Source organism: Strix uralensis, chromosome 1 (genome assembly GCF_047716275.1).
Source record: "Strix uralensis isolate ZFMK-TIS-50842 chromosome 1, bStrUra1, whole genome shotgun sequence".
In the NCBI taxonomy this organism is placed as follows: Eukaryota; Metazoa; Chordata; class Aves; order Strigiformes; family Strigidae; genus Strix; species Strix uralensis.
Genome location: NC_133972.1, coordinates 44844030 through 44870803, shown reverse-complemented (window position 1 = coordinate 44870803; position 26774 = coordinate 44844030). Strand labels below are relative to the sequence as shown.

Genomic DNA, 26774 nt, shown 5'->3' with positions numbered 1-26774 from the left:
TTCAGTGTAAAGCATCGTGAACTCTGCCTCTGCTGGTATTGTAGGAAAGCAGGTGCTAGGGTCAGAGGTGCTGAGTGCTGTACAAACACTCATGGAGAGCACCCTGTTCTAAAGAGCATAGAGCCCTATTTGGGATCTAGACCTCGGAAGCATATGCAACCACAGAAAAATTTCCTAGCTCCTTCTTGTGTCTTCTGAACCCATCACTTCTCTTCCAGGGAGTGCTCCACCCTCCACACCCATCAGAACTCCATGACTCCAGAGACACTTAGTGCAGGCCAGGCACAACAGCCCTCTCATGCAGAGCTGCAACTCCGCTGTGCAGACATACCTACCGAGAGAAGTGGCTACGTCTGCCACTGACGGGCTGGCCGCCTGCCGGGACACTTGACCCGAGAGCGGTTCCTTCCTCTCTCTACCTAAATTTTAGTCCAGTCCATTCATAGTTGTGATGTGCATGTCTCGGGGAATGTGCCCGCGCAAACCACCTGCTGCTGCCTTAGGAGCACGGAGCCCAGGGATGCCGGTGGCACTGGCAAACGGGAATCATGGCGAGGGGCAGAAGGAGGTGCCGGGGGAGGAAGGACCTCACTGCTGGGCCAGAACACCCGCTCCACCTGGCTGCGTTTGCCCCACCGTGGCGGCAGGGAGGGCGAGGAGGGGAGAGGCCAGCACCGGCGGGTGGCTGCAGCTCCCCGCTCCTGCCGCCGTGCCCGGCGGGGTCCCGGGGCGGCGGGGCCGAGAGCCCTGCCCGGGGGCGGCCGGACCCTCCCTGGGCGGGCAGGGCCCGTGTCAGCGCCCCGGCAGCGGGGCTGGGGAGGGCGGCGGGTTTTAATCCGGTTAGGCGGGGGATTAGCGCGGCGGTTTAAAGGCCGGAGCGGCGCGGGGAAGGGGTGCTAGGCGCGCCGGAGAGGAAGCGGCCGCCGCCGCAGCCGAGCAGGGGGGCAGCCCAGACGGCACTCTGTGAGTGAGCCCCGGGGGGGCCGCCCCGCCACCCCGCGCCCGCCCAAGGGCTCCGGCCCCGGCGCCCTGGCTGCCCAGAGGTAACCTTTTGTCCTCCTCCCTCCCTCCTTCCCCCCCTCCCTCCGCGCTTTGGCAGTGTAGAAGATGCCAGCCATCAACATCGAGGACCTGAGCGAGAAGGACAAACTGAAAATGGAAGTGGAGCAGCTCCGGAAAGAAGTGAAGCTGGAGCGGCAGCTGGTGAGTGGCCGGGAGAAGGGGCCCGGGGCTGCCCGGCCGCCGGGGCGGGGGCCGGAGCGGGGAGAAGCCGGTTATTCCCCGGGCGGGGGTGCGAGGGCTCGTGCGGCGCCCGGGGGCGCGGCGGGGCCGGGCGCGGCAGCCCAGCGTGGGGCGGGAGCGCCCCGTCCCGCCGCGGCGGGCCCGGCGAAGGCAGCGGGGCTTCGGGAGCCGCTCTCCGGGCGAGCCTCGGCTGTTCTGGGGCGACCGCGTCTTGCACCGACGGGTCCTGCCACCCCCTCTGGGGCAGGGGCCGGGGACGGCGCTGGCCACGTACCACCGCTAGCAGCGTGTAGGAGCGCCGGTCCTTCCCGGGGGTGGCCGGGGAGCGCGGGGGGAAGGGGCGCACCGCCCCCGGGGTATGGCGCCCCGAGGGGCCGGCACGGCCTTGCCGGCTGCGGCTGTTCCCGGTGCCTCGGGCACCCCGTGGATTCCCCTCCCTTGGGAGCTCCCGGAGCCCAGCGCCAGCACCAGGCAGCCTTGCCTGCGAGGGAGGAGTGCGTCGAGCTCCGTTCTCCTCTGTAAAACGCACTGGGATCTGCCGGTGCCGGGCGAGGGGTGGTGTGGCGGCGGGCAGCCTTGCTGCGGCACCGCACCCCGGCCGGGACCGCACCGCACCCCGGCGGGCTGCGGGAGAAGCCGCTGCCCCCCGGCCGCCCCCCCCCCCACCGCCGCCTCGCCGGCTGCGCGGAGCCCGCGCAGGGCGGGAGCCAAAGGGCTGCGGGTGCAGAGCCACGACCCACCCAGCCTCGTCCGATGGGAACGTTGCACTTTCAGTCATTTACACCGATTGCTCCTTCCCACAGGTGAAGTAGAGTCCTGTGAGCTCTTTGTATTTTTGCACATTTTCTGTAGATGAAAGACATGCAGAACTGATCTTGCTCCACGACAAAACTAATAGTATTTTTCTTTTTTATTCTGCATGACAGCAGAAGCAAACTACATCTACATAAACGCTTCTAGTTAGGACTAAAAATACATTTGTATGTGGGAATCAGTGGCATTAGTCACGCTGATTGCATTACAGGTCTAGGTATTTAGCTAGAAAATAAAAAAGCCACAGTTACGTTTTAGCTGTCAGTTAGGTATCAGTGATTGTAGACGTTATGGTATCATCTAAAGCTCCCAGCACTATTGAGGGCTCCACACCCGACTACTAGACATATTTGTATCATCCCTCAGAGAGTTCCCAAGCAACTGAAATATACTCTGTAGGATGTACAGGTTTTGATTTTAATAGTAATAATCACTTTAAATTCTTTCCTAAATTTTCGGAATAAACCATAAGCCTTTAGGGAAATGGATATTTTCAAATCACCTGTAGTAAAGTGCAGACAACACCCTCAATTTTAGCAGTGCATTATAACAGAAGTTTCACTGTGAGAATGAAATGTGTTGTAGTTGTCACAGTCCCCTGGTACCCGTATGGGTCTTACAGGGACAGGGGAATGCAGAAGCCACACCTCTGTTGTCACCTAAAGTAAAAACATTTAGACAAAGTTTTCTTGACCCCTTCCTATACCTTTACAGCACAAAGAGGGAATACCCTTTTGAATATTTTTAAATGAATAAAAATGTCTGAATGTGTATTTAAGCAGACATTTTTTTCTTGTATGTGAAAAAGATACTGATAGTGCTGACTGAAGTGAAATAAACCCTGGTCCTACATATACTTTGGAGCACAACTTTACTAGGGCATAAGGTCCCAATTTGAATGAATAGGGTTTGCGAGGCACAGAAGAGCAAGGGATTTGTAGGTCTGAATTCTTCTTTACTGTAAGGCAGCTAGAAATAGTTAGACCTTATTTTATGCACTGTTTAGTTGGGCATTAACTCCGAGTTCTTTCTGATGGCTTAAAGCTTAATTTTGCACAGCCCATGCTCTGTTGGTCTGTGATACAGCAGATAAATTCATTGGTTCTTTTGTCATAATTTTAACTATGGAATAAAATATAATTAACAAAGAAGGCAAGGGACCTTAAATTAGAAATACTACTCATCCCGTGGCCTGGCCAGCAGCTGGTTCCTGCTGCTGACTCTGCACTGCTGGGCCTCCGCAGGGGTTGCGGGTAGGAAGGGAGGAGTTGGGGATAGAGCCCAGAGCGTGTCCTCCAACATGTCAGGTATTTGAGCACCTAAGGACGGTTTCTGCTGACATGGGGAAGGAAAATGAGAGATGTGCATGGACAAGGATCCTCTGGAGCTGGTGGGATTTGCTTGTGCAACCTCAGGCTCCGCAGGCGCTGTTACTGCATGTGCTGTGTGTGCTCTTGTCTCAGTGAACACAAACTAAACGCATTTCTTCTCCACAGGCAGGTTCCATGCAGGCATACCTACATCAGTGCTTAGTTTGCTGTGAATGTCATGCAAAGTGTCATGCATCTTATGTTCTCTCCTAACACAACAGGCTGTTTTAGTAACCGTTGTTCGAAATAACCCCAGGTAACCTGTAAGTACATTGTCTTTCCTAGTCAGGTCTTTACTCCCATTCAAGACCCATGGTTGCTATTCTAGAACCGCAAGGTGAGAATTTGTAGTACCACTGAAAAATCATTACTGAATGCTTTGTTTGGGAAAAACACATAAAGTCATAAATACATCGAAATTGAATTGAAAGTTACTGATCCTGAACCCACTGACCATAAGTCATGCTGATGCCGAGGGAGAGTGTGATCCGCAGCTTAGTAAGACTATATTGGCTAATTAGAAAAAACGCAAGTTTATCTATGCAGCAACTGCTGTTCCAAGTGGCATATACCTTCCCAGTGATACTCACCTGTTCTGTGAATATCAGGCTGTGAAAAAGTGGAAGGAAGCCGAGTCTGCACATGCTTAGTGCTGGCTCTGTGGTCAGATCTTTTATATTTGAGGGGAAGGTAAATAAGGGAAAGGAGGATGTGAATTCACTGGTTTGCTGTTCCGGTGCGCAGGGTGAGCCCCGGCCCTAACGCAGCCGCTCTCTCTTCTTTTCCTCGAGGTGTCCAAGTGCTCCGAAGAGATCAAGAACTACATTGAGGAGCGGTCGGGTGAGGACCCGCTGGTGAAGGGGATTCCCGAAGAAAAGAACCCCTTCAAGGAGAAGGGAGGCTGTGTCATCGCTTAGGAACACGAGCCCAGCGCCTGCCACCGGAGCAGACACTCTTCTTGTACCTGTAGGGAGTCACTAGCGAGTCCCCACCGCCGCCGGTCCTTGTTGAACGAGCACAGGAGAGGATTTCTTTTTCCTTTTTGTTTGTTTGTTTGTTTGTTTTCTTACAAAAAATAAAGAAACCAACCCGAAAGCAGCCGAGACCCGCGCCGGTCGCTCGGCAGGGACGGCTGTGCCCCGCTCCCCGGCGGGGCCGTCCCTCCTGCCCCGGCGGGGACGGCTCCTTTCTCTTCGCGGCGCCCGCTTTCGCCACCCGTTTGTCCGTTGCTTCATGGCTGTTCGTTGGCATTAAAGAAAACCTGCCTGTAACCCGAGAGCCTGCCCTGGCCTTGCTGCGGCGGAGAGGAGCTGGAGGAGGAGGGACGGGACGGGACGGGGCGGTGCAGGGGCCGCCGGGGCGACCCGGGCCGGCCGCTAAAACTGGTCGGGCCAGGCCGCGGCGTTTGGCCGCTGGCCCGGGCCTTGGCCTTGCCGGGGGCAGGCGGCGGCCATGGCGCTGGGCGGCAGCAGGAGCTGGGCGCGCTGGGCCTCGGCGCTGCGCGGCGGCAGCTCGGGGCGGCGGGACGGCGGAGACATGCCCCGGTACCGCGACTTGCGGGCGGCCCTCAGGAAGGTACCCGGGGGCCGGGGTGGGGGCGCCTCCCGGAACGGCTCGGGGTGTGTTTAAATAAGTCAAATTCCCCCTGCCCGTGTCCGCACAGGAACCGTGTGTCCCCTGCGTGGGACAGGCGGAGTGGCACGACACTTTCCCGGCTGTGGGCTGCCACGGGCTGCGAGGGTGGGCTCAGCCCTGCCCCGGGGGGTGAGGGGTGGCGGGCGGGCGCGCTGGGCCCCCGCCGGGCCCGGCTGCTGCCCGCGGAGCTGCGGCCGGCAGCTCCCTCCTCCCGGCTGCGGCCAAACGCGAGGTCGAGGTCCCTTTGGGGATGCAGAGCACGAGGGAGGCAGAACAGAGCCCGCTTGTCACTGGGCTCTTACTAGAAGGGGAGTGATGGGAGGCTCCTGTAAAACTGAGTAGTAAATCGAGGGGAAAGGAAGCACTTCTGCTAAGGTAATGTGTAAATTGAGTGACAAATGACAATCTGCAAGTAAGGGTGGTGTTGGTGAGCTCTGTGTGTCCCCAGCAGTAAGGTCAGTGTCCCCTGGAGAAGACTGTGGTATATTTAAGCACACTTGTCAAAGTTTGAGAAGGAGATGGTTTTGGGGTAGAAAGCCCTGGTGTGGAGCACGCTGCAGGGTCTGGGCTCAGCTGCGTGTGAGAGAAGTCTGCCTTCGCACTAAGAACTGATGAAAAAAGTGCTGAGGTTCAGTACCTACTACACGGAGTAAACAGCATTATCCGGGCAGCCACATACGAACAAGTAGAACGGGCTTTCAGAGGTGGGCGTTGTGGACTGTAAGCACTTGTCCCTGATTTACCTGTAGGTAAGTTTACGAGTCCTAGCTGTGGTGCAGCGCTCTGCTGTAGCTTTTTAAAAACAGTATGCACTGGACTGCCGCATGCTAACTCCTTTATGTGAGTTTGGAACTGTGCTGTCATCTTTGATAGGTGCTTTTTAAAATTACTTGAGGAATCTTACATTTCCATGGATAAATTTAGCTTTTTCCAAATTCCACCTCTTTCGTAGTTCACTGTGAGCAAAAGATACTTCAGAGATATGTGATGTTTACTTCAGGGTTTTTAGGAATTAACTTTCACATTTCCAGTGTTAAGATATCCCAAAGGCCATTTAATTAAGTTTTCTGTCACTAACATGAAGCCTGTGGTCACTACTATCATATAACACATGCTGGACAACCAGATAATCAGGCCCAGTCAGCATGGGTTTATGAAAGGCAGGTCCTGCTTGACAAACCTGATCTCCTCCTACGACAGGGCGACCCGCTTATTGGATGAGGGAAAGGCTGTGGGTGTGGTCTACCTTGACTTTAGTAAGGCCTTTGACACCGTTTCCCACAGCATTCTCCTGGCAAAACTGGCTGCTCGTGGCTTGGATGGGCACACGCTTTGCTGGGTAAAAAACTGGCTGGATGGCCGGGCCCAAAGAGTTGTGGTGAACGGAGATAAATCTAGTTGGCGGCCGGTCACGAGTGGTGTCCCCCAGGGCTCGGTTTTGGGGCCACTCCTGTTTAACATCTTTATTGATGATCTAGACGAGGGGATCGAGTGCACCCTCAGTAAGTTTGCAGATGACACCAAGTTGGGTGGGAGTGTTGATCTGCTCAAGGGTAGGGAGGTTCTGCAGAGAGACCTGGACAGGCTGGAGCGATGGGCTAAGGCCAGCTGTAGGAGTTTCAATAAGGCCAAATGCCGGGTGCTGCACTTGGGCCACAACAACCCCCAGCAGCACTACAGGCTTGGGGAGGAGTGGCTGGAGAGCTGCCAGTCAGAGAGGGACCTGGGGGTGTTGATTGACAGCCGGCTGAACATGAGCCAGCAGTGTGCCCAGGTGGCCAAGAAGGCCAATGGTCTCCTGGCTTGTATCAGAAATAGCGTGGCCAGCAGGGACAGGGAAGTGATCTTACCCCTGTACTCGGCACTTCTGAGGCCACACCTCGATTACTGTGTTCAGTTTTGGGCCCCTCACTACAAAAAGGACATTGAATTACTCAAGCGTGTCCAGAGAAGGGCAACGAAGCTGGTGAAGGGTCTGGAGCACATGTCGTACGAGGAGCGGCTGAGGGAACTGGGGTTGTTTAGTCTGGAGAAGAGGAGGCTGAGGGGAGACCTCATTGCCCTCTACAACTACCTGAAAGAAGGTTGCTGAGATCTGGGGATGAGTCTCTTTAACCAAGTGACAAGCGATAGGACAAGAGGTAATGGCCTCAAGTTGTGCCAGGGAAGGTTTAGACTAGTATTAGGAAGCATTTCTTTACAGAACGGGTTGTTAGGCATTGGAATGGGCTGCCCAGGGAGGTGGTGGAGTCCCCATCCCTGGATGTGTTTAAGAGTAGAGTCGACATAGCGCTTAGGGATATGGTGTAGTTGAGAACTGTCAATGTTAGGTTAATGGTTGGACTGGATGATCTTCAAGGTCTTTTCCAATCTAGATGATTCTGTGAGCTTCAGCAGCTGCGGGTTCATCTTCTGTGTTACAAAAAAGAAACCTGAATAATAAGGAAAAGATGCATGACCAGTCTGTGTCCTGAGAAGTTAGTTTCATTAGTCTAAATTCCTGGACCTTCTGCAAAGCAGGAGGAAGCTTCCAGAGAAAAGGTCAGTAGAAGTTGGAAATGAACCCTACTCTCTCACTTGGATTAATAGTGCAGGCTTTTGTAGCTAATCCCATAGTGTCAAATTTGTGCTGATCCCATCTGTAGCGAGCCTTCGCTCTGTGTATCTGCAGTTATCTGCCCGATCCGCTTGTTCCCTGGCACACTGCTCCCGGTTATCTGCTCCAGCACTACAACTGCATTAGTGAAAAATCAGTGTCCTCCTGAAATACAGAGGACAAGGCCAGACCTTGTGAAGGCAGTAATCTGGATCTGGAAGATTTTTTAAAGTCCTGGTTTGTCATGGATAGTTAAAGCACACATCGTTTTGTATCTCAGGTGTTTGCAGCTGTGAATTTACTGAGGGATCAGATGAAAGGGGAGGGGAGGAAGGTGACTATATTAGTGTCTGCTGGTGCAATGTTTGCTGCTCTGCTGTGTGACACAATGCATTTTTCTACAAATACTTCTTTTTCCCCCACTCTTGTTTTTATTCCCCCCCACACCTGTTGAGGTGCAGCTAACAGTATGCCCTACCTTGCTGGGTTTAGTGCAGATAATTGCATCATGGGCTAAGAGGGAATGTGATTCTACATTTATCACACAAATCCCTGTGATGAATATATTGGAGAAGAAATTACAGTACAAACCCAATTTTATCCTTGTCCTGTATTTTACAAAATGAATATATAGTGTTTATTTTGGATTTTATCTGATCACATAGGGGAAAAAAAATAATCACAGTTTATGTCAAATCCAGTCTGATGTTGTTCACCCCAAAGCTTCTAGCAATCAACATTTATTTTGGCTTAAGTTAAGCTTGTCCCCAATGACTTTAGGATAAACTGAAAAGTGAAGTCTGTGGGAGAGAATGACCACAAAGGATCTGTAACACATTTTTAAGTGTACCTGTTACATAACTTGGGACACTCTTTCCGCTAGCTAAATCCAGTGCAACTACCAGAGAAATTGGAGATACGAGCAATGCAGTTCCACGAGTGAGAATTGGTTGGTTTTTTTGTCTCCATTCATTTTATTTTTTGATTGATTAAATTAACGCATTTTAAATGATCTGTAATTTTCCAATTGTTCTGAGCAGGATGAGGAAGAGAGTCTTATAATTCCAGGAGGCTGTTTTTAGCAAGGGTATTGAAGTAACCCTGTGAGTGGTTTCCTTTACAACTTTATAGGTCACCACCCTTCCTCTTGGAAATCGAAAACGTAACTTTTCCTTAACTGGTTGAACAATGCTCACAGTGCACTGGTATCCTACAGCTTGCTGCAGTAATTAAATTATAGTATAACTGGCTTGAAGTAAAAAGATTTAACCTGTACATGTATAACAGTATACATATACATATAGGATATATACATGCTGTCCATTTTTCTTTTCCTCTGGCATTAGTAGTAAGAAGCTTTGGGAAATAGGTTTGAAAGGATTGGCATATTTTTTGCTGGAGTTGCATGTAATATAAATGAGATTTTATTTTATATCCAGTGGTGACTTGGTCTAGTTACACTGTATCTCTATAGGATAAGGGGGATTTCCCCTGTGACAGTGAGACCCCACCAAAGGACACCGTTACCTTATTTGCCACTCTTGGCTTGTATGTCATGAGTTTCTGTTTATTAATATATGCATTTTTACAAGAATTAAAGCCCCTTCATATTAGAGCATGCAGGATCTGAATTAAATATTGACATTCACTTTAACTTTCTGGTAAAATTACTGTAAATTCTATGTCACAAGAATATGGTTCTTTTTGACTTTCTGCAAAATACTGAAGGGTGACCACCATTGCCACTGAAGCACTTTGGATGGAGTTGATTTATTTATCTTTGCAGCAAATCATAAAAACCAGTATCAGAACAGCAAAGTAGTAGGTTGCTGGTATTACAAATAAATGACTTAAAAGTTAGTCTCTCACTAAATTGGGAGGGAGAAAAGACACAGCTGAATCTGCAAAATACATGCTTGCGTCTGTAATTTTAAAACCTTATTTATCATGTACCTGAGGTAAAAGTTTCAGGAAGGAGAGAGTTAAAAAATGTAACATGAGTAAGGCTCACAGATTTTGCACTGAGTGTCCTTCTGTCTGAGGGAAGGGAAATGTATTCCTAGATTCTGGGGTATTTACAATAGCCTTTGTCATCTTGTGTCTGACAGAAACATATAAATGTTTAGGGGCTAGTTCTCTTGCTGGTATAAATAAACACAGCAATATCCTTTACTACTGCCAAGAATTTTTGGTGGTAATTTAACAAAGAGGAAATTTTCATGATTGATTTTTGTTGTTATTGGAAGGGGCAGCTGGGATATACCACTGTCATAAGAGGGACCATCTAATACATTCGCTAGTGCCCTACCAGGAGTTGCTTTTAAATCAGTTTAGGAGAGTAGGAGAGAAAAAAATGACCTTCAGCAGTTAAGCAAGCTCTGTATAAAGCTCTTTTTCTTATAATCAGAAAAATGTCACTTAACGTACAAATGCTTCATTGTGTAGCAAAAATGCAGTAAAGGCAATCTTATAAGGAATGCTCTTATTTGTTACTCAGTGTCAGAGTAGTGCATACATCTGAGATTGCAGTTGCTGTGTCCAAACATTGGAATTTTTTTTCTACCCCATATTCATGTTAGAACAAATTTCCACTGTATCTAGTTAGACTTTTCAATGAGCATCTTTTAGTAGGAGAACTGGGCCTAAGGGATATTTTTGTGGCTCGGGTCTAGCTATTATATTGTTTTATCGTTGTTACACCTAATTGGATTAGGCAATACAGTTACACGCTTCTGACAACGAAAATCCTGTCTTAATAAGCAGTTTATGACTGAGCAAACATGTGGGTTTATATAGGTTTTGCCATGACTGTTGAGAAAATGTAACTTTGCTTAAATCTTTTTAGGTCATGTTTGCTTGGAAATGTGCAATTAAATCTCTCCCCCTGCCCATGTATCCATACTAACGGATATAACATAGTCACTAGCCCTGGTAGCACCACCTGAGTGGTATGTTTCCTCAGATAGGTTTCAATGACTGGTTTTTAACTTCTTATTAAAAAATTAGAGCATTAGTTTCTCTGTAGGAATAAGTCAGGACAATCTTAATAATTTTAAGTATTTCCAGAAATGTCACTGTATCTGCAATCTGCCATTTTATATATGGCAGCCTTCAAAATATGCCATGTAAGCTTGAGATTGGGCAAAATAGTATGGGCAGCATACTGTGTTCCTGAAAGTGCCAGAATGTCTGGAATGGTGAGATGCAGAGGATCCTAAGGAGAAGCAAGTAGTGGGGAAGCCAAATTGTTCCACCTGAAACTGCTCTTCAGTGGTGGATGTTCTGCTCCCTGCCCATGCTGCGTGCCAGGCCACCTGAGAGGAAAGCTAAAGGACAGAAAGGCTGGAATATGGAGCATGCTCTGATGCACTTTTGACCGTGTCTGGTCTCTGGCACTGCTGCAGAACCAGCAGGATTTTGTCTGTCATCAGGAGCTGCCTTTCTCCTCTGTCAGCATCCCCCAAACCTGCTGTGGACAGGAGGCTGGGTTGGAGAAGTGCTGCAGTGTTTGAGAGCAGAGAAGCTCTTCAGGCAGATTTGGGAGGGTTTCCTGGGAGCTGGTCCTCTCAGACCTGTTGTCACAAGTATTGCTGTTAGAAGTGTGCAGTGGGATAAGCACAACGGTGTATGTTGTGATTGCATTTTCAAAGGCAGAAAAGGAAATTAGAAACTCCTCTCTTATTCTTGAGAAGAAATCAGACTTTCCTGGGGAAGCTCATAAAATCCTGGAGAAAAATCACCTCGTTTGGAGAGAAATGTGGAACATTTTATTTCAGCTTAGCTTTCTCCCAGGCACAAAAAAAAAAAAAAAAAAAAAGGAAAGTAGAAGGAACTGGAGCGTGCTAAATAAAAATGTTTTGTGTGATGCTGGAGCAATTCAGTAAGTAGATCCTGCGTAAGCTTCTTGTGGTTCAGATGACAGTCCAAATCTTTAGCTGATGATTCAGTATTACAAACTAGCAGACCTTCAATGAGGTCAGCTGTTTTAATCCGGGAGGATACTCCAAATTTTGCTAGGTACTTGGCTGATACGGTGATGAGCATAGGTTAACTGCCAGCACATATACAAACTGTCATAAGCTGCAGGTCTGTGGTGGGTCTCCATCTACAGTTTGGCATGTGCAGAGCCATTCTTTGAATAGCTCTAGAGAATATTTTTTCCTCTTTCAGTGATGCAAGACAAAGAAAAGGTTGGGGCAGCAGTAGAGTTTAGGATTAGTTCCTAGGATTAGTATTTTCTGTTTTATCTAAAAGATTCAGTCGTGATGTAGGCCTCTTGGATGCAGTCAGTAAACCGTGTCTTATTTTCAGGACTGCTCTGGGTACAGGTGTGACAGCATAGATATCCCTGTCTGAACATTGCCCACTGATGCTCCGAGAAGTCCTAGTAGTATGACAGGAGACCCTTGTTGCCACTTGTGGTCCTGGCTGGTGAAAATGCCTCAGTGAATGTTAGAAGCTCTACCAATGGAGATAGATGCCTTGATGAAGGAAATCCATCAGTCCAGACGAATGGTGTAGACCAGCCAGCACTTGATACAACATTGCTTAACAAAGCCAATCTCTCTAACTGATATGCTTCTGCTTAGGTACTGCATTAAGTTCTGAGCCCTGTGATGGGGAGCAGTGTGTGGGTGGCAAAGATGGATAAACTCCAGAGGCACATGCCTTTGAAGTTAGATCTCCTTGTGTAATTCCACAGTGTCCTAGTACCTTGCGGTGGAGAGGTGGTGTGGGCCACAGTGAGATAACTTGTTTTGTTCCTGTAGGGATGTAACCCAGAGTCAAAAGCAGGATCCCAACTCCAACATCCCAGCCTCTGGTGGGCATTACACTATACCTCAGCACCTCTATGTTGGAAAGTATGAGTTCCAGGGGCAAAAAAAATGCTTCACTTGCTCAGTTCTGCATTGCTTTCACAACTGGATACAAGGAGCCAGAGCTCCCAGCGATCCTAAAGGCTTGTCTGAGATCAGCACCTAGACTGACATGGCACACATTTTTGCTCTTCTAGGACTACTCTGGTTTGAATGCGTCTGCCCTCAGATCCTAGGAATAGCCATGCCCTTGGCACTCACTTGTTCTCACTGATTCTGGTTTCCCTATATGCTGGACCAGGAAAAAAAAAAGTATTTGCCTATTATATTATGAAAGTGTGTGGTTTGTGCTCGTTCTCTTTCCTTCTGGGATGAGTCCTCCAGCTGAAGGTCAAGTTGATTGGGACAGTCCCATGTGGGAGTTTTTAGGTATGTTGTAATTTGTGTGTGTGGGAAGATTAGTGTTAAGATTAAGCTGTGAAATCATGTGTACTGTGGACAGCCTCACAGGGCACCTGGAGAGGTTGCTTTGTTACCAGATACAGAGAATCATGCTTCTTGTGAACAGAATCTGTGGTTGCTGTGGATGAGTCTGAACCCAGTCAATTGATGGCTGGTTGGAGGCAGAAAAGGGGATTTTTTTGACTTACTTTTTTCCACCACAGTGACACCATGTGCACACATGGTTCTTGTCCAAGAACACAGGGCTCCACGGGGCTTAAAACCCATGGTGTCAAGTATTGAGTGAGAAGTGCTCTTTTGATTGCATGTTGCTTTGCCTGTTGTGGTATTGTTGAACAGAAGATGCAGTAGATATTACCAGTGAGGCAGAGAGGTAACTTAAGTAAAATACAATCTGCATGTTCTCAAAGGAGAGAAGGTGAGAAATTCCGTGGAACTAAACACAGACCTGATTGCCTGATCTTGGGAGGCTTTGCAAATGTGTTTCTATCCTTCTCTGCTGGGGAACAGATGGTAGCTGCAGTTGTTGGGAGTCCGGAATGGTTGGGATCCTCACTTCTCTGCCATATTCTTGGACAGGGCAGTTGAAGGGGTTGTGGTTGGGAGTGTACAGGGACTGCCAAGACACTCAGGTCTTGTACAGGAGGGATTTGCCTGTGCGACTGTCCTGGGAAGAAAGACATAAGGAGGGAGGAGGAATTGGCTGGGATCATCTGGGTCCCTCCCCAGCTGGAGCTGGTTTTCCAGCGTCTCATTCCTTAGGAAAAGGTTCAGGTTCTGGACTGGACCTTTTATTTTCTTAGTATGGTCATGATGTGTGCCCTCTGCTCCAGTGGTGGGGCTCCCAGATGTGCCAGCAGCTGCACAGGGTGGAGGGGCAGCAAATGCTTCTGCACTCCCTGGCATACTTGTAGGTTTTTAAGTTTTCAGTAAGCATTGGCAAAAACTTTGTGGTTGATTCAGGGTTTGGGGTTTTTTGTTTCCTGAAGTAAAAACTGTAGCCAGACGTGTGGGACCAAAAGATTTCTGAACCAGTAATGAGCTTTGCTTTATGTATTAGGTATGTTGCGAGGAACTGTGTTGCAGTGAAAGGGAAGAAACGCGATGATTTAAACAGAAGCGTGTCCAGTTACTGCCAAATGGATAGACCAGGCAAAATTGCAAAATACTCATAAAGTGCATGCTTTTTTTTTGAAAATGAGCTTTTGTAAAAATAGATGAGGACAGGTATGTTTTCTTATGTAATGATTTGCTGCCAACTCTTACATGATAGGGTTTTTCCCTCCACTATTGTTTTTTTTACCTTTGAGAAAGGGAAAATTTAATTTAGTAACAGTTTGTTCCTGTATTTGCTGATCACTGCAGTCCTTGGTACCCAGTGCTGTAGCAGATTGTATGATTCCTTTGTTGCCTGTGGCACGACTTAATTGAAGGTACGAAAAGGAATTGTGGTGCTCTAATTAATCAGTTTTAAATACATGTCTTCCTATTTCAGCCATATATTTTCCAGCACTCAGGAAATTTGTCTGCTTTTCTCTTATATGAGCCTACTGAATATTGGTTTTAAATCCACTGGAAGTTTCTCTGGAAGCTCAGTGCTGGCCACAGCTATGTGCAGTGGCAGTAGAGAAACCCAGACATGAGCCAGGCCTGTTCACCCTCACTTTGCAGCAATGAATAGAGAAGTATCCTAAAGATACCTGAGGTGCTAGCAGTGACATGTTATCTACCCCTTTGAACTGGCTTTATAGTTCTAAGCTGGAATGATTTTTTTTTCTTTTGGAATTAAAAAAAAAAAAGATAAAATATAGTTGTATCTGACCTGGCTTTCTTTTTTCTTTTCAGTGATATCTTCCGGCTGGCTTGAAGTGTCCTTTTCATTCAGCAGTTTGTTTTTTTCACTGTACTGGTCACATTTTGTCCTGCAGGTGCCATGTAGAGCAGTTGGGTTCTGCACATGAAATGCATGAAAAGTTGGGGAGATTAAAATGAATTGAAGGGCAGAGCATGGTCTTCTGGACCTTTCCAAGGGGTGGTTGTGTGGACACATCCTGCCTGGTGTATGTGCCTGGCATGTTCTTCAGAGTTCATGAATGAAGGAGAAAGTTTTGAGAGTGACTTTCCTACCTTCTCTTTTTAAATAATCCCGCAACCACTCATCCCTTGCTCAGAAGTATTTGTTTAGTGTTCAAAAAGATGCCAATAAGAACAGCCCATGCCACTGTTTAATACCATTTATTTACCCAGGACTTCTATGCGATTGCTTTTTGCTCCATGAATCTATTCATCTCTCCTCTGCATCCCATTCATGGGATGTGCCTGGGGTGATATCGGTGAGCTTGTTTATATGGGCTAAATCAATCACATTTCAGATTAGACCTGTTAGTCCTCAATTATAATGGGGGAAAAATGTAATAAAAAGAGATGGAGAGTAAACCAATGATACAACTTGGGAGGCATTTTTTCCTTCAAATACAGTAAAAGCTTTTAAAAAAAGATGTGGATATGTGTGGTAGTTCCTCATTTATTTTTTGTTTTCACGGGGGGGGAAACAAGATTGAAAATTCTAATAGAGTAACAGAATGTTTTGAAAAAACAATGTTTCCAGTAATCATAGAAAAATACAGAAAGAAATCAAAGCTGTTTTATTTCAAACCTTTATATGCAAATTTAGACCACGCTCTCTACATTCATTACTACTATCTGTAAAGTTTTAAGTTAGACAGATGCTTAAATACTGTGTTTTTTTCCTGCTGTTTCCTCCATATTCTTGTGCTGCACTTGCATTATTATTTAGTATCTCGATGATGGCTTGAAAATATAAGGCTTTACAGGGAACTGCCATCTAGATTATAATTTTATAACTTGTTGGTTTGGGGTTTGTAAAATGAATCATGTGGCTTTAAAAAGCTTAAGTCAAAATTATTTCATTTCTGTTCTTTAATTATTTGGATATTCTGCTTTTAGGACCTTTTTTTTTCCTGCCAAGTGTTTTTCACAGGGTCATGAAATGGATGTCTACACTTAAATTGAACTTTTTTAGTTCAGCCTTGTATCATTGTGGAAAACATTTTCTTGGCTTGTTCCCAGCAACAATCTGATGACAGCTCAGAGTACAGAAGTTTCCATATCATCACTGAGGCCCAGTCCCAAATCTCATACTCAAATAGGGCAAATTCTTCAGTGACAACTCTTGTAGACAGTCATTTGCCCAGGTGTCGTGTCATATCTTTGGCTGGCTAGTCAAGTGCGAATACAGAATAAGAGGCGCAGATTGTATCCAAATGCCAAATCTTCCACGCTATGGGCAAGAGCAAGACTTGTCTTCCTCATACAAAGGGGAGAAGTGTTTTGGCAGCATCTAGGACATTTGCTACCTTGACAGGACCCATTGCATAGTGGCGAGTCATTTTTTACATAGATCTTCTAGGTGAGTCCTAACCAATAAGAGTGTGTATGTTTTTATAAGAGAAGGAGTGAGGGCTATCCCTCTTGTTTCAATTAGTATTAAGGAAAAAAACCCAACCAAACAACAACAACAAAAACCAACCAAACAAAAACCCCAATCCCCAGAAAATGGTCCTGCAAAACTTGTGTAAACCTTCACCCTGTGTTAGTGATGCATCCTGAAAGAGGAAGTAGTAGGTTGCAGCTTTGCTCTCTGGATCACTTCAGACCTCAGGCCAGCTGGTAATATTGGATTTTGGTTGCCAGAAGAAAGTGCACTAAATAGCTTCGTACGAGCAGGCAAGGTTAGCACTGCAGGGAATATTTTCTGCCTGCTGTGTGGTTAAATCAGCTTTGTGCAATGGGGTTATTTGTAACCTGTTGTGGTCTTCTAAGTCACATACTGCCTCTGCTTCTGCACATGATGTCATTGGAGACTGAATGACTGATTGCCTCTTCTGATGGCACGCCGACCGCTGCAGGTCCAGGCTTGTCACCACCCACCAGGCTGGGTTGTCTGGGCCCTCGGTCAGGTCCAGGCTTCTGCTAGGGTCCTGTGTCATGGGGACTGGAAACACAGGAGCAAGTGCCATTCTGCCAGCACTGGAGAGACCTCACAAGTGCAGAAGGGACAGCAGGACCCCGCTTTGCCCACCACTTGCTGGTAGACGGTTCTCATCAGCGAGGTGCTGTGGTGGAAGCGTCAGTCTCTCCACAACCTCTCTAGTAGGTAGCAGCTACAAGGAGCTGACCTCCGTCTCTCACCTGCCTGGATTCACCTTGTTTCTGTGCTGAATGTGCTTCCACATCCCGGTGTCCTCCTCTGCACCCTTTCCCTACCTTTCTGAAGAGTATTACTGGAAAAGGATTGGCCACCAAACTTTGTTTAGGTCTTTGGAGGAGTTGTGAGGGAGTCAAGGAAGGCCGTGGCCTCCAAGCCCGGGAGCGAGAAGAAACAGGGAATATACTGGAATATATTAGATGGAAAGCTAATTCTGGTGTGCTTGGGCTGCGTGCCTTGGGGGGACCCAAATGGAGACCAACGTGTGGGAAATTGAACAGCAGCTGTTTGGATGTATATGCCCCCCTGGGGATCAGTGGAGAGGACCTGCACAGGCTGTAGCACAGCAGCTGGCAAGGAGCTCGCTGGTGGGGTCCTGGCTGCCTTGCGCCCATGAGGTGGGTTTTGGTGGCCAGGTTTGGTAGCACTCATGCTGGTCCATGGGTTTGACCCCCTCAGCTCTGACATGTCTTGCTAAAATGCTGCCTTGTCCTCAGCACTGGTGTCCCTACCATACTGAGTTGTCTCGCAGTGCAGTTATTGCTGCCAGTGGTTATGAATAAAACTACAAGGAGCAATGTTGTTTTGTGGGCTGTTAATTATTTTCCTTAGTGATTGCTGATGTCAAAGGCAAAGGGCTCTCTGGTCTGTTACCTCCTTCCTTTCAAGTCAGTGTTACGCTAATGTCTAGATACAACCACTGAAGAACTGTCATTAGTGGTTTGTTGCTTACTTATTTGCTTTTTTGTTACATTAAAGATTCCATTAATTGTGTCATCTTTGGCTATTATATTAATAGAGCTAAGTTCAATTACTGTAACTTGATTTAAAGGAAAAAAATGCTCCTCATAATATGATACAGTTATGTGGCACCACTAAATCCATTTAATCTTCTTAATACAAAATACCTTTTTTCTCAGATGTTTTCACTGGATTTTCTAGTAAATCTAATCTCAGTTTAGATATAATTTACAGGAAGCATTGGTAAAAATTTCTTTCATTTTGTAAGAATTCAGTTTATTGTTTTCAAGATTCATTATCTTGCTAATTGTGTGCTGAAATATACTACTACTGTACAGTATTATAAGGGATAGATATAAGAGGTATTGTGTGTAGAAGTGGTGTATGGCCTTTGATTTCTGTTTTGAATTGCTTGATAGAAGTAAACTTGGTGGTGAATAATGGAAAGAAATCTTTAATTGCCATAAAGGACATCTGTAAACACTCTCAGTACCCAAATTAATTCAATTACAGTTTCTACTGTTGTAGAAACAGTGTATTTATTTCAGAACACAGTGAGAATTAAATGGCAATTGCTAACGTTTCTGGGTAGGTGCTGGTATGATATCAGCACAAAATACTGAGCATCATGTGAAGAAAAATGCCCAAACATGTGGCTTTGGTTCTTGTCTCATTTAAATAGTGTACTAACTTCTAGTGGAAAATAATCAAAATGTAGTCAAAAGATAGTTGGCAATGTTTTGGGGAGATATTTTCATTGCTCTGTTTCAGAGAGAAATTAGAACAATCTATAACAAAACCCCCGTCTGAATTTCCATCTCTATCCCCTCCCCAACCCTGCTACTGCATTTCCCTGTTCCTGGGCAGGAAGCTACAGGTGCTGTTTTCACAAAACTTTGTCAAGACTATTTTAAATGAAAACACTTTTATTTTCTTACCATCATTCAACACAAAGTGAGTTTGTTGGCTTGATCAGTTGCCAACTGGGCAAATATCCACAGTGTTTTTTGAAATAGTTCACAGCTGATATCAGCCCTGAAGCCATTCTTTCAGAGGTTCCCTGGAGAGCAGCCCGAGCTCTTGCTGGGATGCGGGCTAAACCAAGGCTGCCTCCAGAGCTGAGTCCTTTAGGTTTGCATCTTTGTGGTTCAGATGAAGCAGCCCGAGAAAAACACCAGTCCCATACATGAGACTACTATGCCTTCGCTCTCAGTAAAATAGGGGAGTTTCTATTGTGGTTTGCTGGTACTTTATCAGCAAGTGGGAAAGATATTTGGCTCCTAAATCAACTTTACATCACAAGTGCCACTGAGATTTGGCCAGCTGGGTCAGGTGAAAAGATATCCTTTGTGGCTGAAAATATCTGTCAGATAGCATCTGTAGTATGCAGTGTTAAAGTATTTCTGCTGAGAGGAGTTTTAGGTCTTGTTATAGTCAGTATCCTAGTGATGCAAGTCTAAATACTATCACTCATGATAAAGCATATAAAAATAAACAGACCAGCTGCTCACATACTGCTGAAAGCTCACTTCTGTATATTTGCCAAACACTGCATGTATACCGTATGATTTAGGTTAAGGTGTCTGCAGCTCTTAGTGTTTGCTTCTAAAAGCTGTGTGCAATCAAAAAATATAAATAAATTCAAAGTTAATTAGTCAAGATTTAAATTAATTCAAGTATGAAATATTTCTCTGGAGGCACAGATGTGAGCAAGTCACAAAAGCCAAGGGAAGGGGCAAATCAAATGGTTAGGTATGCAGCATTATTTGACCTGCACTAAAATAAAGCTCTTTTTAGCAATGTTTAAAGCACATGTTGCATAATTGCATGTGTTCCTTCAGTCGTTGCTGGCTTGACCCTTTGAAAATATCTACCTCTGTTTCAGTTTGCTTTTAATATGAAGGGTTGATAATATCCAGTAATCAGCACTGAGGCATCAGCCAGTTGACCAGAGCTGCAGTTCTCCAGCAGTCTGGCTTATGTTTGTATGTGGTAGTACAGGGGGAAGTGTTCCCCCAAATCCCTTTATGACTGTAAATATCATGCATGATTTTTGCAAACAATTTGTTTCTAAAGGGTAGAAGCTTTTGACAGGACCTATTTAATTTCTTTGCAAAAATAGAGTGTAAAGTGGATGGTCCAATGGCTAAGAAGAAGCTGTGGATATCATTATCTGGACTGTGATACTAATTTTTCTTGAACTTAGAGGCATGCACTGTTTGTGGTTTGTGCAGTGAGATTGTCTTTGGTTTTTTTGTTGTGTTGTGCAAGGGAGATCTTGTTTTACTCAACATGGCAAACTTCACCTAGTAATAATTAAACCAGCTCTGTTAAACAATTTGAGTTTTACTCAAAGTCATAGGAGCAAGCAGGTTATAATCTGCAGAAATCATGTAAAATAACTTCTCTCATGCCTTAGTCATTTTTCTGACTCTGTTTAAGTTCAAAGGTAGCTTTGTATGTAGACTGCGAAACACTTGGCCCAGTACCAGCCATAACAAGCACAAAACTCTGTTAGTACATTCACTTCATGCTTTTGCGAAGATCCATCAAAACACTGGGATAACTTTCTGTACGTACTTCATAACATCCAGCGAAGTGCCTGAAAGAGGTTATCTGACGAGCAATACCAGATGTTGTTACAAACAATCGAAAAGCTATTTCACTACCTGTGAGTTCTAATCTGAGCATCTAGGATATGGCAAGATAGAAGTTAAATGTGGGATCTGCTAGATAGTGTCCTGGTGAGTATTTTGTTACTATTGGTCATGAGGCCTGCATTGTTCAGTATAAGAGAGGGAGATGATAATTGCTGAATGAATTGAACATTCAAAATATACATTTCTCAGTATTTGGAGAAAGAAGTGAAAAAGTGATTTTTCTGTTACCAACAGTGAAGTATCCTTATTTCTGTGGCTGACTGGGAAGCAGAAAGCATCTATATATGGGCTGAAATTCTCCAAAGAATGTGCAATAAATAGATAGTTCAGAAGAAGGCTCCACAGGGTCTCATGAGCACAGCAGTTTCAGAGTGAGAAGAGTTTATTTCCAGCTTAAGAAATAGCACCATGGGACTTGTTTATTTAGTGTGGAGAAAAGACTAAGAGGAGTAAGTTCTTAAAATAATAAATTCTCTTTCTGTGAAACAGTGTAGCAGTAGAATTGTGGTAATAAATTAAAGGCATTACCCTTCTATTGGGAATTGGTGTTTGTTTTGGTAAGTTTGGTTTGAGGGAAGGATGGTGGCTTTTTGTTTCACCTTTGGACCCCCTTGTGCCTGTTGACCTGGGTGCGGTGCACTTGTCACCACAGCCTGTGCCAACCCCTGGTTTGGCTTGTGGAGGTAGGCAGAGGTAGGCACTATACAACTGACTCCTTTTGAGAGCTATTAAAACTGCATTTGCCTTGTGCCAGGTTGGTAGGCAGCAAGAACGAGGTGGCAGAAGCATGAACGCCCAGTGCACCCTGCAGTGCGGGGTTGTTTGGCATGGAGCCTGCTCTGTTGGGGAGTTACTCCCAGGCTTAGAGGTTGGCTGCAAAACTGCAGGTTGCCCATTTTGCTCCCTTCCCATGGTGATGGAAATCTGGGACTTTGTGTTCTGAAACCTGAAAGTGTTACTGAATGTAGTGGCTGTACTCCAGATGTGTTTTGCTCACAGCACCTGGAAGGAAAGACAGCAACCTGAAGAGAGCAAGAGCAGTAGCCAGGCAGCTTAGGACATTGACTTTTGGAAGGTATAAAGCACTAGCCTAGTTGGGAGTTGCCCAGGGCCTAGACTTGGAAATGCTGTAAGTCTGGAAGAAGACCATGTTTTTCCAGTACATGTTTTGTCTAAATGCAGACTGGACACAAGTGCCCTGAACAGCACTGATGTCTTTGAGAGCATTTTAGGCAAAGGGAGGGGAAATGAGGTGTCTCCTGCTTGACTATCTTGTGTACCGTGTGTGGTCATTGTGATCAGATCATCAACCTTCTTTGGCAAGGTCCCTCTGGGGACAATACGGGTTCCCCTTCCTGTTACTTTCTAGAAACTGTGCCCAGAAAGGTAACAAATGGTGAGGGTGAACTGCCACTTTCATAGGTCATGGAGAAGCTTAAACCAGCTCTGATGACTTCATGTTGTAGTTGTAATTGCTAGAAGAATTATTTACATTTGCCTTATTGCATCTGTTGTGATAGTTGTGGGTGGGTGGAGAATAAGGACATCCAACAGGGAGTAAGAAAATTAATGTACTTTCAAAATTTTCCCTTTATGTTTTTTTTCTTTTTAAATTAAAGTTTTTAGACAAATGTAGTCAAAGGTGTTTCTGTAGGAATTTCTGTGTTAATAACTTTTAAAATTTATTTTTCAAATCTAGATCATCGACAAGGAGATTAATCCCTTTGTGGACAAGTGGGAAGAAGAAGGACAGTTCCCAGCACACAAAGTATTTAAAACCCTGGGACAAGCTGGATTCTTTGGTGTAGATAAGCCAACAGGTAGGAGAGTGTGCAACTCCTGAGTGTTGATGTTGACGGTGAAAGACTTGTTACATTATGTCAGATTGCTTTTGCCTCAGATCAAAACATGGTTCAGAATTCAATGCAAAGTTTACTTATATTCCCTAGTCACAGGTGTGCTGGTTACCAACTTTGCAAATACAGAAAATAATGTTGCTGAGAGCTCAAGTTGATATTCTCCTAAATATAAATGTTAAAAACCTGTGTGACTATTATTTTAAAATCAGTGAAATGGACATCACTTCAATTCTGGATCTAGACATGTATGGAATAATCTCAGTCTTCATTAAAGAAATCACCATCTGAAGGCACTGAAAGTGTAAGATTTGGCCTATTATACTTCCTTAACCTGTAACCTCTACATCATCGTAATGTATTCTGTCTTGCCATTCAGAGGATGAGGTTTGTATGGGTTTTAGGCCATTATATCCTAGGCTGTCTTTAAAATGCAATATTTCAGCCCACAGAAGCATGTACAGAACAAGAAGCTGATGATACACACAGCAAGGGCAGAGCAAGTTTCATGTGTACATATATATATTGGTGAGGAAAAAAGTCAAAAAGTCCAGAGAAATAGGAGGTATTTGTGCTCTTCAGCTAAATACATATTCCCCTAGATTTTTGTCTGTGTGGGATGTAATATTTACTGGTTTTCAAATGTTACTGTTATGTGTTCCTCTCAGAATTCGTTTGGTTTTTTTCCCTGTATTCTTATTTGCGGTTAAAAAGTTTAAAACAAAAGCAAGTTTGCATAGGTGAACCTTTAGCAATTGTGGTGAATTCAGAGCAGCCTGAAGTGACAATGTTTGAGCAGTTAACTGCAGATCATTATCTATATAGAGGAGCTCACACAACCTTAGCTATGCCACACCACATCATTATGTTGCTAAGGGACAGGGTTGGAACTGTGGAACAAATTATGTCTTTTTATCACTTTTAGAGGAAATTTTTCCTCTTGAAATGAACTTTCATTTTCATGTACATTCCAAAGTGGCAGATTTTTTCTCTAGGTGTTCAGCTGTTGGAGCTCCCAGAACTGTTTAGCTGTGATTGTCTGACAAATCCAATTAGGTCTGAGCTGGTATTTCTTTACAAAAATGCTGACAGTTTGAGATTATACTTAAGATCTATTTAAAGGACAAATAAGATTACTGAGGGAGGGAGAAAACCACCTCTACATTTTGCTATAATTGTTTGATAGGCAAATTTGAAATGTGTCTCGGTGGGGTCTCTTTCAACTGCTAATATTCATGTTGGTTGTAATAATGGTGCGTTGCATTGCTGCCAGATTACAGCCCTGTCTTGTTATATTCATTTCAGGACATGCAGAGGCCTCAGCTGGGGTAAGGAACCTCAGTGCTGAGCGTGCTGCGCATAAAACATTGTGGAGGTGGGAACTTTGTATAATGCTGACAACATAGCTAGGACAAGAAATAAGTGGAGTGAACTCTAGTGAAGAAGGGGCTTGCGGCAGCAAAGGTGGGCACGGAAGGTTGCGTGCACTGACTACACTTGTCATACTGCTGATTAAGAATATTTTAGCTCTGGCTTTGATGCTTGTATCTAGTTGTTGGGCCTCTGCAGCTGCATTTTATAACAGCTGTAAAAAAATGGATAAAATTCTCAGCAACACATGGTCCATTTCAGTTCATCTTCTGTATCAAGGTATTGTTGGGTACAGAAAATGCACCCAACTACCTGGAAGATGCTGCCTTTGCAGCATTCAGTTATGTAACAGAATGTCACCAGATCCAGCTTTGCTCTGTAATGGTATAATGCCATCAGGTACATCCTGAAAGTCCTGAAACTTCCTCATGGTGGTAAGTGAAACAGTCAGGTGTGTAACAGCACAGGCTTCACAGCAAGACTTTGGCAAAGCCTGAAATTCTTTATCTTCTACAAAGTGCTTGCTGTATGATTACTGTGTAATGATAGTAATAATTAAAAATAAAATTAAGAGATAAACCTTTTATACTCTGCTCAGCCACTTCTATTATTTAACTGCTGTGTGCAGAGGAAGAGAGGTCTTAAGAGATTTGAGGAAGCCAAGAGCAGCAGGCATTTATGAGGGATGTTGGGGGAGGTCTGAAGAAGAGGGGTTAAATTTATTTGAGGAGAGCAATTGCGACAGAGCCGTGAGAGTAACAACCTGCCCTACTTTTCTCTTTCCAGCACAAACCAAAATTACAATTATCATGATGTATCCCTCCAAACCCAGATCATAACGCATTCTCAGAAGACTGATTTTTTTTAATTCACTGTAGTAGCAGCTGCAATTTTAAAAAAAAAGTTTTTCTGAATTTGTTTTCCAAGGTCATTCTGTCAAGTACAGTTTTGTTGTTTTTTGTTGGGTTTTTTTTTTTTCTGTAGAATTAATTTTGAAGCTTTCTGATTGGGCAGAAACAGGTCACAAACTTGTTTTGCTTAGATAGAAGGAAACATCTGTTGGAACTCAGATTTGTTGAAACTGGCCTTTTTCCTGTGTAAACACCATTCCCTTTATGAACAATGAGCTGCTTAATGGGAGTCAGGTTTTTAAAAGAACATGCCTTACATATGTCCCTTATCATTGGAAACTTTCTCTGTGTGGAGAACTGATTTGGGACACTATTCGTATTGCAAAGGCTTCATCAATTCCCTCCATATGCAGTTGTGGGCTACAAATTTGTCAAGGTTTTTCCTGTATGTTTTTTCACAGTTGTTTACAACTGTAGTGAACATTGGCTGTAGTACAGTAGTTCAGGATGTTAGTTGGAGGAGTCATGTAAACACTATGGACAAGGCCCAGCCATACACCCATAGTTGGAGAATCCTTAAGATGATCAGTGGATTTAACTTACTACACTGTCTGATCAGTCCTCTGCCAGAGAAAGATTTTTCTCTTTGAACTGTTTCTCCGCTCTGGTAATCTTTACATGACTCAAAAATAGTGCATACTCTGGTTTTCCTTGGGAAAAAAATGTGTGTTTTTCTGTTATATTAGGAAATTCTTCCAACTAGTGAAATACATGCTGAAAAAGTGAACATTTTTTATGCATAAAAAACGTCTTTTTGCTCTATGTAAAATGTGTTTTACAGAATCACTCAGTTCAGCCTGAAGTATTTAGTTTGAGGGGAAAAAAACCTCCAACATCTCTATATACTTATTATTCTTCATTTATGTTTACTATGTGTTTCTCCTCAAATTATAGTTTCTGGGCTATTGAGGTACTGACAGTCCCAAAACTAAGGGCAGAAAATATTAGGGTAGACAGCAAAAATATTTTAAACAGTCTTGGTAGTTGGCCATTGTCTGTTTTGCTAAGGGAAGTGGGTAAGACATATTCTTTGGAGTGTTTTATGTGCAGATTAGATGAGATATTGGAGTAAAAGCTGAAAAGATCTATGTGGTCATTTGTTATCTTATGGTTTATGAATCAAAGCCTTGGCTGTTGCTAAATTTTAGGATGCGTTGCCAAAGACACAGGCTCAAAACGTACTGTTATGTGCCTGCCTGTGTATGCCAATGCAGATGATTAAAAGTTGTTTTTATCAGCTGATGCAAAAATACAGGAATCCTCCTGTAAAGGCTCAGGGAGAGCAAAGAGGAGGGAAGAGAAAGGTTTGTAAGAGGTCAGTGTCTGCTGTCCTGCATATTTACATAGCATCACTGTGAGGCATGAGCAATAATGATGCCCGCTCTGGGTATTTCTGTAGTGTTTTCACTGACAGTACTGTAGGAATATTTAGCAGAATGCATTGGCATGCAGAAATAATTATGACAGGTACGTCCAAATAGTAGCCTTTACGTATTCCTGTCAAACAATTAGCAGTGTACTTGCAGAATACCTTCTTAAATATATCAGGAAAATCAGGAAACTGTGTGGTAAGATTTTATATGGATGGGAAAGTATAGTTTTACACTATCTCCTTCCCCTACTGCTGGCATATATGCTGGATACAGGACTGGAGAAAGTAATATGCAGTACGTTGTCTCTTGAGACAGATAAGCATCTGATGAAACAAAACAAATGTTTCAGATGATTGATTGCACTGTAATTGAAAAATGATGCAGTATCTTTCCTTAAGAAAGCCTGTTTATTGCAAGTGTCTGTGTGTTGAATGTGGGAATATAGATCCAGACTATCCTTTTAAGGTTAATTTTGTTGTTTTCTTCACAAGTATGCATTTCTCTGGTAAGATGAGACCTTATGAGAGTTTGGTAGTGGAGAGTCACTTGGAAAAAGTGTGTGGGGTTCTTTCTTTTCTTTTTCATTTTCTGTAACACTAAGACTTGTTATTATATGGAATGTGCAAAAAAGGACCTGGGAAGAGCAGTGAAGGGATTTAATAGTTCAGGTGAAACAGGGTTTTATGACCTCTAAGAGAG

At 44.6% G+C, this 26774-nt stretch overlaps 2 protein-coding genes across 4 annotated transcripts in view; both read left to right on the top strand.

Moving 5' to 3' along the window:
* Nucleotides 1-806: 806 nt before the first annotated feature.
* On the top strand, nucleotides 807-4696 carry LOC141941503 (guanine nucleotide-binding protein G(I)/G(S)/G(O) subunit gamma-11). 2 transcript variants are annotated; one of them, XM_074864348.1, is made up of 3 exons: nucleotides 807-963; nucleotides 1100-1203; nucleotides 4217-4696. In XM_074864348.1, exons 2-3 carry the CDS (start codon nucleotides 1108-1110, stop codon nucleotides 4340-4342), a joined length of 222 nt encoding a protein of 73 aa, XP_074720449.1. In that variant the 5' UTR covers nucleotides 807-963; nucleotides 1100-1107; the 3' UTR covers nucleotides 4343-4696. The 2 variants fall into 2 exon arrangements, with proteins under 2 accessions (XP_074720449.1, XP_074720458.1); XM_074864357.1 differs by having other exon boundaries at nucleotides 812-963; nucleotides 1105-1203.
* A 46-nt stretch (nucleotides 4697-4742) lies between these two features.
* The window catches only part of LOC141941470 (putative acyl-CoA dehydrogenase 6), a 96880-nt gene continuing 74848 nt past the window's right edge, over nucleotides 4743-26774 (top strand). For both annotated transcript variants that reach the window (XR_012628338.1, XM_074864270.1), the window contains exons 1-2: nucleotides 4743-5000; nucleotides 22264-22384. Coding sequence is in view for 1 of the 2 variants with exons in the window: in XM_074864270.1 (XP_074720371.1) it covers nucleotides 4878-5000; nucleotides 22264-22384 (244 nt within the window). In the remaining variant the exon portion in view is untranslated. The remainder of the gene's footprint in view (nucleotides 5001-22263; nucleotides 22385-26774) is intronic.